This window comes from Anopheles maculipalpis, chromosome 3RL (genome assembly GCF_943734695.1).
Source record: "Anopheles maculipalpis chromosome 3RL, idAnoMacuDA_375_x, whole genome shotgun sequence".
Lineage (NCBI taxonomy): Eukaryota > Metazoa > Arthropoda > Insecta > Diptera > Culicidae > Anopheles > Anopheles maculipalpis.
Window position 1 is genome coordinate 90,784,206 of NC_064872.1, and position 14,232 is coordinate 90,798,437.

General features: G+C 46.5%; 2 protein-coding genes across 2 annotated transcripts in view; both read left to right on the forward strand.

Annotated features, from left to right (window-relative positions):
* The window catches only part of LOC126563475 (titin), a 136,839-nt gene that overhangs the window by 91,437 nt on the left and 31,170 nt on the right, over positions 1 to 14,232 (forward strand). The window contains 2 exon segments of the mRNA XM_050220120.1: positions 4,562 to 12,016; positions 12,302 to 14,208. Coding sequence (XP_050076077.1) covers positions 4,562 to 12,016; positions 12,302 to 14,208 — 9,362 coding nt within the window.
* LOC126562391 (titin-like) lies at positions 501 to 3,220 on the forward strand. The gene is made up of 5 exons (XM_050218895.1): positions 501 to 689; positions 897 to 1,001; positions 1,469 to 2,523; positions 2,689 to 2,737; positions 2,922 to 3,220. The coding sequence occupies exons 2-5, from the start codon at positions 947 to 949 to the stop codon at positions 2,972 to 2,974; spliced, it is 1,212 nt and encodes a 403-aa protein (XP_050074852.1). The 5' UTR covers positions 501 to 689; positions 897 to 946; the 3' UTR covers positions 2,975 to 3,220.

Consider the following 14,232-nt stretch of genomic DNA (forward strand, 5'->3'; position numbering starts at 1 on the left):
CAACATGTCCGTTGGTACCACCTCGTTCCGTCGCGGTATACTTGGAACAGTTCAAAATTTATTTCTCACCTTCACTATCATGCACATTTTCAATTTCACAAGCTCACGTTCGTCATCGAACGAATAGCGATCACCACAATCTATCAGTTGTGGCCACCATAAACTATTACTGTTTGCTTCAACTATGCTTCAAGTAGACTGCATGTAGTTGGGTGTTAAAAGCCCTCTTGTTATCTGTTTTTATTGTTGTCCTGTTCGGCTGAATAGATATGTGCTTCTTTCGTTTGTCTAACACTCCAACACCTTACTATCCAATGTTTGTTCATTGAACATCTTTAAGACGTTTTCTAACAATGTTGTTGTTTTCATGTTGTTCTGTCTACTAACATCACGTAACTTTCTTCTCACGCAGAAAGTAGCACTGAAGAGTTGGATGAGTTTCTGCAGTTGGAAGCGTACTGTCGTGACAGTCCACCTACAAGATGAGACCAGGCCAAAGATGCATGCATCCTGTCCTACACGTGTGTTTAGCTTGTTTTCATGTTCATGCATGCCATACTTAGTGTGATAATGTAAATCGTTGTGTAAATAGTAAACGTAGTTAGAAGTGTTCACTCACCAACAAGAACTCTAGTTCATCTTCATCGTCCATGAGCGTATACACTATTCATCAAGGCATACACTGCTAGGTGAGTATAGCACAGAGTACACTTTCCAGTTGCACTAGGCATGAATTTTAGTGCTTCGCACATCCATAGCCAACGCGCGCCTTCGTTCTTAACAACTCCAAACTATGTTGCAGTGTATGCTTCTAGTTATTAATGAGAATCTTTCCTACTCTGCATTTCTTGCCTCTTGACTGTGCTATGCAAATTGCGTAACAAACAACGTTTTAGCCTCCTACTCTACGCCATCGTACTCGGTTGAGATCAAAGATTCGCGCGCCATGCTTGGTGAGAAGGGTTACTTCGAGTGTCACTTCGCGGGCAATCCTAAGCCAGGTAGGACAATCGTTTCTCTATGACACTCAGTTGATACCGGACAAAATAACACGAAAAACAACAGTACCAGCATAGAATCGAAACATTTATATGCCGCCAAACAAGCAGCTGAGCAGACAGCAAGACATTTACTCGAAACAACTTAGACTTTCATCGATCGATACCAGTCAATACTGAAATCACGCAGGATATCTGCGTGACCATCTCCAGTCACAGGTCCAAAGAAAACATTTCGACATCCTTTGCATTATGTGATCCTTTTACTGGCAGGTTTGTTTTGAAAAAGAACGAAGCTGATTAGATTAATTCACATCATCACATCACATCTGAAAAAAGAACACAGTGACACATAAATGCACACCACGGCAACACCAGAAATCATTTCGTTGAACGAAAACACCACTCGATCAACACATAGGAAAACAGACAGAGTGTTACTCGAAACTCACTGTTTTCTAATATTCTAGATATACTCTGGTACCGTAATGGAAAGATCATCATAGCGAACGATCGAACAAAGATTCGCACGAGTGAAAACACCTCCACACTGACCATTTACCCTGTGGAGGTATCCGACTTTGGGTTCTACAAGTGCAAAGCCATGAACGAGGCTGGCACTACCGAATCCATCGCCAAGCTGATCGAAAGCATTGTGCCTACGTTGACCGACGACGAGAAGGCAGAGCTCGATGCAGCACGCAGTCCAAAACGTGGTAGCCGTGCCGGTATCAAGAACGGCAAGGCGATTGACAAAATCGAGTTGGTTGTCGAGGAGACTGAGGAAGAGCGCCGTGCGAAGGCCGAAAAGCGCAAGAAGCGGGAGGAGAAGCGAAAACAGAAAGAAACCCAACTGATCGATGAGATTGTCAAGCAGGAGATGGAAGCATCCTTGAAGGAAAAAATCAAGTTTAGCTCGGAATCGACTACCACGCTAACCACGAGCACGACCTCCGAGATGACGCAGGACGTGAAGCTCAGCAAAGACCGTGCGACGGTAAAGTTTAAGGAGCACGTAGAAACGCTGGTAGAGGAGATTGTCACCACCGAAACGGTACAGGAGATCGAACGGATGGTCATTCACGAGAAGCTCGACGTCTCCGATGTGGAGAGTGTGAAGAATTCTATCGAAGTGAAGGAAATCCTCACCAACTTGAAGGCCAGTGAATTTGGGCCGGGCGAGGCACCACTTCGCGAACTTGCCACGATCGCGTTCATGGTGAAGCACGGTGTAACGGTCAGTGAGATCACCAGCTTCTACCAGGCAAACCACTTCCCTGCTTTGCAGAAACCTGAATCACAGTCCGCAATGGTACTGTTGCTCGAGCGCGAAGGATATGCTAACATCGTCACGGAGATCCTCACCGAGACGGACATGGACGAGACGCAACTAGCAGCTACGGCCGGTTTCCGTGCGTTTATGCGTATGATCGAGGTGAACCACGCGAGTGTGGAGGAGATCATCGCACACTTCTCTCCGGACGATTTTGTTGTGCAGGAATGGAAAACGGAGACGGCATTCGAGGTGCGCTAAACGACGCTAGATTCTTTCTTTTTGCCCTTCTCATAATGGTCCAACTTTTGGAGCAAACACTTGATTCCAAAGCCCTTTCAAATCCATTCCCTTTCGCAACATCCCTATTCTAATCTTGCGAACTGCTCTGCTTATAATATCTTTTTGCAATTCTAGAGACACGAAGAATCGCGTTTGATTTCATCCAGTGAAGTGCGCACAACTGGTAATTGATGATGCCCACGTCAGCTTCCGCCGTACAGTTTTTTGTAATAACTGGTCTTCTATTTTTTCTTCTTCTAAATCTATCACTGAAACCAACGGACGCCATCTTTCTTTTGCGACAAATCTAACCACCTGCTCTTGCAATTGTCGCATGATCTATCTACAACGCCCTTTATGCCCCGCAGAAACCACCGTCCGAACGATGAAGGAACTGGACATCAAAGGTTTGCAATCTTAACGTCCCATACGCCTACCCCCTTATCTGTGCACGCCCTGCTCTTCTTTCCTCACTTGTATTATGTTGTGTGTGATGCCAACCGCCCTGCCTGTGTGCCCGCTTGCTTTGCTGAACTTGTGGCCCATCCGTGCCATTGCCTGCTCTATCTCCGTCTATCTACTTTTCGTATACCTTTTCTTCCCTGGTTTGAGTTAGCTCGTAGAATGCTAGTATATTGGTAGTGAAAGTTTATTTTCGTTACACTTTTTTAATTGTTAAATAAACGGAACAGATGATTATTGTTCACACACGAATAGATTAGATTCCATACAGAACCTACTTAGTAGTTAGCCATACTGCGATGTGTGATTTGCTTTCGAGAGAGCTGTGAGGGATTGTGCGTTGCGTGGATGGATTCGCTGCTAGTACCTCTCCTAAAACGTAGACAAATCTCGTCACACAGAAAGAGCGGCAACATAACGGATATAATAAAGTACAACACGTCGTTATATCAACACCGTCTTCTACAACTCTAACTATGCTTCAGCGTGTGCAAACTGACCGTTTTATTGAGTTTTGTTTTAGCTTTCTCTTTAACGCATTGGCTTCCATTATAGCGTTGATTCAGTAGTAAATGTCCTGCTTCGAAAGGAACACAGGGAAACTGTCATCTTTACCGCAACTGGTAAGTACAATCAATAATTTATATTTACTAGCACTTTCAATACCTCTGAAAAATTGATTGCATCCTACGATTAGAAACGATTAGAAATCTGTATCTCTGTCGATGCCAACTAGTTCGGAATGCCTACGTACCTGTAGAATCTGTCTCTCCTCGGGCCATAGTAGAATAGTGTTGTTGATGGAATGTTTTGGAATGTTTGTTTCATCGTCTATCGTTTTACTTTCTAAGCTACCGTCTATACATCTGCCTGTTCTACCCTGTTCTAGTTTTGCATTGCAAGGGTGGCCCAAATGCCAACCTTACGTACGCCGATGCTAGTTGATCAGCAAAATGCCTGTTCGCCATATAGTCTTTATAACTAGTTTCTAGTACTGTACGAGCTGTTTGAAGCCTGCGCATCCGATTCGTTAGGATCACCGGAATGGCTGCTCTGTCCTGCCTGTCTGTCTAGTGATAATGTGAATGAGTTAGATGCAAACCCTCTTCACTATTTCTCTGTCGCTCTGTCTTTTTCTCTCTCTCTTGAATTGGAATCGAACTTGGTAGTGTTATTTGCACTGCACGAAATTAAATCTTTTCTTGTTTCTTCTCCGTCTGTCCACTTTCGTTTCTGTCTCTATGATAAGCTATCTTTCACAAACTCTGTCTTTACTTCACGTTTCAAAAATTATTTCCCTACTCTCGGTAGGCTTCAATTGAACACACTGTTTTGCACCAACACAGCAAACTCTTCTACTCTTACACATCATACTTTTTTTTTCGGATACCAAAAAACACCCACTTATTCGTATTGCACGCTCAACTGTATTACACCTTTTTTCGGTATATAATAGTCCACATAAAATTATTGTTCGATAAATTGCGCGGCTATGCTGCACACATTCCACTGAATCCTATTGTTCCAACTTCGCATGATTCCACAGAAACACCTGATCTCAGAGAAGACGTTCGTAGCACCAGCAGCAACACTGCGATTACAACCATCACCACGAACAACACCACTGTCACGAAGAAAAAACACAAGAAACTTCGCTCCGACAGGAGGCAACAGCACAAACACGAAGAAGAGACAGAGATTGTCGACAGCGAAGAGTCTATCGAGGAACGCAGGCGCCTGTCGCAACAACGTCGCAAACAACCCCTGCACCCACTGCGGCCTCTGTTGCCCGGCGAGGAGCAAGTCGTGGAAGAGTTTGCTCCCGATTTTCTTAGCTCCCCCTTACGAGAAGCGCACAGCCTCCCGCTCGAGGTAGCTTCCGTAACGAGCGAGTCGACCGTGTTGAGTCAGGTGTCGAATCTGATCGAGCCTGAGACTGCCGCCGGCACTAGTGCTACGGTAAAGGTCGTGCCGGAAACGGCCTTGGTTACTGAGGAGATCTTTTTGTCCGAGCGTGAGTCTGACACGATGCTGTTGGACAGTACACGCCTGGCGACTAGTCCGCACTACAAGCTGTTCGGTTTGAATGAGCCGGTTCAGGTTTCCGAGGTGAGTCTGCAGGAAAGTTCGCTAGACCAGAGCTCGGCTGCAATGCCACAGGAGGCTTTAGCTACAGCTGATTTCGTGCCCGTGCAACCGCTCGTTGTAAGCGAGTCTACACCGCAAGATTCTACAGCAGTGTTGGAGAAAATAGTCGAGAATGTTAGCAGTGCTACGTTGCGGCTTTTGACACACGATGCTACGATTGTGCAAGAAACCGTATCGGCTCAGTCGGAGCGGATATTACCGGTTCTGCAACGTCCAACGCCTAGCCACGCCTCCTCGAACATACTGTCGAAGGAATCCCTTCAAGTAACGGAAGTAAGCCGTATTGATAAGGAAGAAACATTCGACGGGCATATAAAACTTCCCTCCGTACAACCACACTACCAGATACTTCCTTCGGAATCCATACAGACCGAAGAGACCATAACGCAGGATGCACCAAGCCGTTACTATCCGGAGCTAGTCGTACCGACCGAAAGTGCCCGTCCTGCGATCGTCGAGCAAAAGTCCTACACAACCGAGGTCATGAACGCACCGGAAAAAGAGGACACATATCAACCGGGACGTTTACCGCCCCAGCAATGGGCCGATGTACAGCTCCTTACTAAAGAGCCGCTGTCTGTAACAGCACAACAAATTGAAGAGTCCGAGGTTGAGTTTTCAGCTGCACCGAAGATAAATTCCTACCAAGCAACCGATTCCGTTGCAATGTTCGAGAACCAACTCACAACGCAACTGGTTAACGACAATCTCACTGCCCTAGATTTCGAGGCTCAACCGTTTGAGTCCAAGCGGGCAAATGTGGAGTTCCTCGAGCGTACGAGTGTGTCTGTGTCGAAGGTACTGAGCAATGAAGCAGAAGCATCTCTAGCTCCGTTCGAATTGACAGATTCTGCAATGGCATATACTACCCTAACCGCCCTCAAACCTGTAAGCGAATCAACTCTACAGTTTATTCACGAGAAGGAAACTCTACACCAGGGAGCTCCTCGGCCAAACGAAGCTATTGCTGCCACGCTTCTCGAGCCTATCGAGAACCTTGCAGTAACTGAAATAGAGACAGCCGATACTCACGGTCGGTTTTCGCCGGAAGCTGTGGATCGTTCAGAGCAAGCGTCCGCCAGCTTTGTACCCGTGCAGTCGCACACTGTCGCGACGGTAGATACGAATGAAAAGGAAGCTGAGCTACCGACCAAAATGCAAATACCTTCGGCCGTTGCTGAGACACAGCTTAATCTACAACACCAGCTCGAGGTTGTGCAACACGAAACAGAAGAGCGAGAGTTCGCTTTCCAGCCACAGCCAATGCCAGGTGATCAGGTGTTAAAACCAACTGCTCCTGATAGTTTGAAGTCAGTGCTAGTGCAGGAAACAATTGCCAACGTGTCTACAACTGAGCTACAGCATGTCACTCCATCGTCCCAGCTGGCACGTGTAATACGTTCCGGTGAGCACGAGGAGAAAATAGTGTCCGAAACTACCATCTATGAAACACTCCGATCACAGGAGGAAATGGTAAAGCCGGAGGCGAAGACAGCAGAACTGCAACTGCCCAGTTTGGCAAGTGAACTTATTGTGACTGAGGTTATCAGTGGCCAAATGGCGAGTGATGAAATCAAATTGCAGGAGTTGGCAAAGAATCAAACGCTTAAACCAATTCCAACCCACTCGCTTAAGACGGTTCTTGTTGAGGAAACGGTAACCAGTGAAGGAGTGGACCGTTTAGATGTACAGCAACCACAAGGCACCAGCCAGGCTAGCTTGAAGGGTGACGAACTCGAGGAAACCATTGTATCAGAAACGATTATACTTGAAGGTACACTTCAATATACGGCACCTGAAATACCCGCACAGAAGACCGCCATTACAAACGTTGAGCGTCCCGTCGAAGGGCTAACTGTGACGGAAGTCATTTCGGAGCAGCGTGAGCAGGAAGATACCATAAAACCTGCTAAAGATCGCTCGGCGAAGGCTGTTCCAGCTGAATCGCTCAAATCCGTGCTCATCGAAGAGGTGCAGATATCGAGCCGTGCTGAAACACTGGAAACCTCCAAAATGCAAATTTCCGAAGCAATTGTCAAGATTGGAGATTCGCTGGAGCAGACTTTGGTACAGGAGCAACTAGTCCTGGAAGACGTTAGCAGGCTTAAAAAAGATATGAAACCCGAACAAAAGCAAGCCGAAACACTTTTGCAGCCTTGCACGGAGCTCACCATCACGGAGGTGATCGCTGAAGATCGCGAACGGGAAGGTTTCGATGTGGCTGAAATAGCAAAAGATCACACTGCACGTTCCGTACCAACACATACACTTAAATCCATACAGGTGCAGACGACTGAAACGGTCGATTCTGTGGACAGCATTGTTGCACCTGTAATCACAGAGTCGCTTGCTGTATTGCAACGTGATCAACTAGAGGAAAAGATTGTTAGTGAGCAGCTCGTTCTAGAAGCAGTGAACCAGTACGAACATGAAACTGTCTCCATGCGTCAAGCTGTTCCAGCACTTGAACCTAACACACCAATAACCGTTACTGAAGTGATGATCGAACAGAAGGAACAAGACAAGGTTGAACAAATGGTCGCCATAGATGCACACGCTCAGTCCATACCAACACATACGCTAAAATCGGTTACAGTGGTACAGGTTGAAACGGTCGAAAGTCTGGACAAGATGGACCAGCCCGTGTCAGTTGAAAGCATGGCAAACGTGCGCAGCGATCAGCTCGAGCAAACGATGGTTTCGGAAACTATCGCGTACGAAGCGACAGCTGGCATGGCGGAAGTGGTTAAACCGACGGAGAAGCTGGCAGATTTAACAGTGATTCCAATAAATGAATTACTCATTAGTGAAACTGTGCCTGAACAGAAGGAAAAAGAAGGGTTCAGTGTGGCAGAAATTGCTCAAGATTACGTTGCCAAACAGGTACCGTCACATTCACTCAAGTCGGTGCTCGTTGAGGAAACTATTGCTAATGAAGATGCATCACAACTTAGCCAACTGACTGCCAATGTGACCAGGGCAATAGCACAAAGCGACGAGCAGGAACAAACTACCGTGTCTGAAACGATTGCGTTTGAAGAAACGCCAGTGTTGGAAGTGACTCCTAAGCCAACGCCCAAATCGGCTGAGTCTCTATACGAACCACAGATCGGAGTGATCGTGACAGAAATCAACACGGGACAAAAAGAGCGCGAAGGTTACAATGTGGCCGAGCTTGCCCAAGATCACACGGCAACGCCAGTTGCTGGACATGCGCTCAAGACGGTAACGATCGAAGAAGTATCCGTTTCCGACACAATCGATCAGTTCAAGTCTGCTCAGCAAATGCTCAGTTCAGCTTCCGTGCGTAGCGAACAGTACGAACAGACAACGGTGCAGGAAACGACTGTCTACGAAGGATCGGAGCACTTGCCGGTGGATGAGATACCAACAGCGAAGTCTGCCGATCGTTCCTTCGTACCTAATGCCGAACTGATCGTAACAGAAATTGTAAGCGAACAAAAAGAGCGTGAAGGCTACAACGTGGCTGAACTGGCAAGAGATCATATGGCAACAAAGACCGTAACGTCACACTCACTCAAATCCGTAACGGTTCAGGAAACGCTGATAGAAGAACATGTTGACAAGCTACAAGACGATCAAACGGTTGAAGTTACATCCGCTAATTACACGGACGACAAGCTGGAGGAGACAGTAGTGCGCGAGCCACTTGTGCTGGAATCTATCGACAACTACACGATGGACTTCACGCCGTCCGAAAAGCAAGCACTTCCGAATGTTACACCAATGAGTGAGCTGCTTGTGACGGAGGTAGTGGTGGAACAGAAGGAAAAGGAAGGCTACTCGGTGCAGGATATAGCACAAGAGCACGTTGTTAAAATGCTTCCATCACACACTCTCAAATCGGTCATCGTGGAAGAGGTGCAGACATCGGACGTTGTTGGAGATGTTGAGGAGCTACGATCGATACATCTCACAGCGAACGTACGCAAGGAACAGCTAGAATCGCAAACTACCACGGAACAGCTCGTACTCGAGGGTATCGAGAAGCTTGATGAACAACAGAAACCTACTCACAAGTCCGCCACTTCCAATATTGAAGCCATCAGTGAGCTCCTCGTCACGGAAGTCGTTACCGAACAGAAAGAACAAGAAGGTTACGATGTACAGCAGATCGCGAGCAATTACAACGCAAAGGAAGTTCCATCGCACACGCTACGATCGGCACTCATCGAAGAAACTCTGCCGATAGACGATGTCAAGCAGTTCCTTGAAACTCCCTTCACGTCCCACGCAAAACCGCTGACGGACGAGAGAGAGGAACGTGTCATAGCGGAAACAGTCGTGCTGGAGAATGTGGACACTCTTGAACAAATGATACAGCCGGCGATGAAGCATGCTGAAGCTGTTGTGCCGTACCAGACCGAGTTGCTGGTGACGGAAGTGATTTCGGAACAGAAGGAAAAAGAAGGATATAGCGTGGCAGACCTACTGGAACAACAGTCGGCAAAAACGGTGTCCACCGAGCCGTTTAAATCAATCACGGTAGAAGAAGTGTTTCTTTCTAGTGGTACCGGCAATATTGAGGCCAAAGAAATAATATCCACCACGCTTGCAACCGTGCGCAGTGATGAACGTCAAGAAACCACCATTTCCGAACAGGTCGTGTTAGAAGCAACTGCTCGTTTCGAGCAGCAAACGCGACCAGAAGAAAAAACTGCACTCTCCTCGATGCAGCCTCGCGAAGAGTTGATTGTTACGGAGGTGGTATGTGAGCAGAAAGAGTCGGAAGGCTTCGATGTGCATGAAATTGCTAGCGGTTACTCGGCGCACCTTGTTCCATCGCAGATCCTCAAGTCGCTTGCGGTGGAGCAGGTTCAACTAGTTGAGATGCCTGGTGAGATAAAGGACGTATCAACTGCTGAGAGTCGTGCTTTGGTAAATAAATTGGAGCATGAGCAAAAAACCGTGCAAGAGACCATGGTTTACGAGATGGCATCGGAGAAACCAACTGATCAGGCGCCAGAACGAAAGCTTGCTAACGTTGATGTGCAACCGGTGCAGGAACTAGTGGTCACCGAGGTAGTTGCCGAACACAAGGAAAGAGAAGGTTTCGATATGCAAGAAATTGCGAAGGACTACACGGCACTTCTTACTACAGCCGGTTTATTGAAATCCGTTGCAATCGAAGAGGTGCATTCATCGGATGCCCTCGATGAACTGCGTACAGCTATGCCCACAGCTACGGCTACTCCACAAACGGACAGCTTGCAAGAAACGATCAAGTCGGAAACTACAATACTCGAAGGCATCGCCAATTGGATGCCAGACGATCGCCCGACTGGAAAAACGGCAACAACAGCCGTTTTGCCGAATGCAGAATTGCAGATAACTGAGGTTGTTGTTGAACAGCGAGAAAAGGAAGGGTACGACTTGAAAGCCATCACGAAAGATTTCCATGCTCAAGCCCTTTCGGGCGCTGAACCGATGAGGTCCATTATAGTAGAAGAAGTGCATGTGAGCCATGACACGCCACACATGACTACGAAATCTGGCCAAAAGCAAGAGGCTACTACGATCAAAGATCAGTACGAACAAACTATCGTAAGTGAAACGTTGGTTTACGAAGATTTAGCACAGCAGCAGGAACTACTAGCTCCGGAAGAACACCGCGCGGCTACGAGCTTGGACGCAGTAACTGGAGTAACTATAACCGAAGTTATCACAGAACAGAAAGCGAAGGAAGGCGTTGATGTCACTGCAATTGAGAGTCACACAGCGAAACTTGTGCCGAGTGACGCTTTGAAGTCTCTCACAGTGGAACAAGTGGAGACGCTGCAAAGTGCAACTGATGTACAACGAGATCAAACACGAAAATCAAAGGCACTTATCAAGAGCGACACCATCGATGAAACGACTATCATTGAGACATTAGTTTTGGAGAACATAACCGAGTACAAACAGAATCTTGAACTCAATGAGCAAACGGCAAAGACGCTGTCAGACGAAACAATTAAGAGATCTCTTCTTGTGGAGCAGGTATTAACATTACAAGAACCGAATTCGCTTTTGTCTGATTATGCTAAACCTACGGAAGCCCACTTCTCATCAGAACAAAATCTCCAAACTACCGTGGAACAAATAACCGTATTCGAGGGAGCAGAGCAGCTGACAGCAACACTGCCTATGGATAAAAAGTATCCCAGACTCGACATGCAAGCACTTGAGCTACCCGTTCAAAGTACAGTCGATGTATCGGTTGCTTTGAGTAACTTAGCGCTAAATCAAGAGAACGTGGCTAATGTAAAGCCGAGCCTCACAGAACAGCTTCCTGCGGCATTCACTACGGAAACCGTGAGCCAAGACTCGTGCAGTAAACTATTCACACCGAAGGAAACCACCGCTCAACAGGCAACACGTACCGTATCTAATTTGTTTGTATCGACTACAACCGAAACAGTGCTAGGCGAGGGTCTAGATAGGTCCGATTTCAGTCTACAGTCAGAGACCCAAACTGCGTCTATGAAATTTACCGATATGACAGTTGTACCCCTGCAATCTGAACCACTCACATCCGATACGGCACAGCTACTCGAAGAAACCGTGCAGCCACGTAAGTTTGCCTTCGAGACGATGGAGGAAGGTTTGAGGGCACCTGAATGTTTAGAAGTAGCTAGTAATGAACAGAACGACGTTGCCGTGGACTTTGAAGCGTCTGGCAGACGGGCGTCTGTTACCTTTATCACTAACCAAACGGTCAATGTTTCCGAAACGACTCTCGGCGAGTGCACAGATCGGATCGAGCTTGCCCAAGAGCCAGAACAACGGTTCGCAAGATTGACGGAATCTGCTCTGCTCACGTACGAGGAGTGTCGTCCTGTGATAACAGAGGGTAAGTACTGGGTGGTAAAAACACATTTATTATTTATTATTTAGCACATTTACCATTGTGCTCATGTACACATTCCTACAACCGTAACCTTTGTTGTAAGCATAAACTGTTATCAATGATATTTCTTGATGTAAATATACCTACACGTACACACAAAAGGCTTCAAATGTACACAATCCATCATGAATATGAACCGTATCTAACTATAAAATTTATCTCTTATACAAATATTGGTACATTCCCACTGTTAACTTACGTTACACTACTTTATCACTATTTCAACAGATCACACTGGCCACAAAACACGCACCATTACATCACAGAGCAGACAGATCACAAGTCAAGCAACCACAGAACAAGAAGAACAAATTTCACTCACTGAAACAACACAAAACACACATATTACACAGCAAAAGCAAACACTACAAACAACACCAGTCGAAGTGAAAATAACTCAGGAAGTTATTGATGACGGACACATAAAAAAAACAGAAATGAAAAGGCGTGTTATCGAAAAAACTGTCGATGACAAAGAGCAAATAACCGAATCTATTCAAGAAAACGGAAAGGCACCAATGACAACGGTGACCATATCCAAAAACGACCATCAAACTGTAAATGTTGATCAAGAGGGATTGAAGCCTCTCGAAGCCGTTGTGGATGAGTATCCGGAACCGTTGGAGGCTACTCTCAGAACGAAGACTACCAAGGTTATCAAGAAAAAGGTCAAGAAGCTCAAGCAGGGTGAGTCCACTAGCGAAGATGTGCCTCAGGAAGAGGTGACCGAATTGACTCTTGAACAGGCTCCATTGGAACAGCCAGTTATTGAAGAGCTTCCAGAACATGTCGAGGTTGTTGAAACCGTCACCAAAGAAGGAAAGCCCAAGAAACAAGTCACCAAAACTAAGGTCATCAAGAAGAAGACGGCTGGCAAGGTCGAGGAGGTAAAAATTGTCACCGTACAAGAGGATGACCAGGTACCAGAGACCACGGTTACGATGACAGAAGAGGAAACTGTTCCTGAAACAACAATAACCACATCCGATGAGACTCCTACTGTCGAACTGGTCAAACCTAAGAAAAAGAAGGTTAAGACCATCAAAAAGAAGGGTGAAGATACTGACCATATTGTCCAGAAGCTCCTGAACCTGGAAATCAAGAGCACTGAGCCAGAACAATATCCACAGCTCGATGAGGAAGCCTCCATTCTACCCATTGTGCCTTCATCTATCGGGGAAGCTCTGGAAATTGAAGAGCTTCCTGAAGAGGTGAAAGTGACTGAAGTCATCACTAGAACTGGTCAAGCCAAGAAGCAGATCACAAAAAAGAAAACCATCAAGAAACGCGTTGGCCAGAAGGAGGAACTCATCGAAGTTGTCACTGTTCAGCAAGACGACATGGCTCCAGAAACTACCCTCACTGTCACCGAGGAGGATGTTCCCGATTCAAAGCCTACAGAAGCGACACTCAAGCCCAAAAAGAAGAAAATCAAGACTATCAAGACCACCGACGACTCTGACGATATCATTGAGCGACTCCTTGATCTGGAGGTTCATAAAACCGAGCTCGAACAGTACGAGAAGGTCGACGTTGACTTGCTCAAGCGAATGCGTCCTGTAGAGGAAACAACTATCGAGGAGCATCCTGACGTCGTCGAAGAAGTTCGATCTGATACAGGCGTAGTCAAGAAGAAAATCGTCAAAAAGAAGGTTATCAAAAAACGTGTCGGACCCAAGGAAGAGGTAACCGAGGAAGTTACTATTCAGGAAGATGGCAAGCAGCCAGAAACAACCGTCACCGTCAGCGAACATGAAGTACCTTACGAAGTTACTGAGCCTTTCGAAGAGGAGTTGAAGCCTCTCGAAGCCGTTGTGGATGAGTATCCGGAACCGTTGGAGGCTACTTTCAGAACGAAGACTACCAAGGTTATCAAGAAAAAGGTCAAGAAGCTCAAGCAGGGTGAGCCCACTAGCGAAGATGTGCCTCAGGAAGAGGTGACCGAGTTAACGCTTGAACAGGCTCCATTGGAACAGCCAGTTATTGAAGAGCTTCCAGAACATGTCGAGGTTGTTGAAACTGTCACCAAAGAAGGAAAGCCCAAGAAACAAGTCACCAAAACTAAGGTCATCAAGAAGAAGACGGCTGGCAAGGTCGAGGAGGTAAAAATTGTCACCGTACAAGAGGATGACCAGGTACCAGAGACCACGGTTACGATG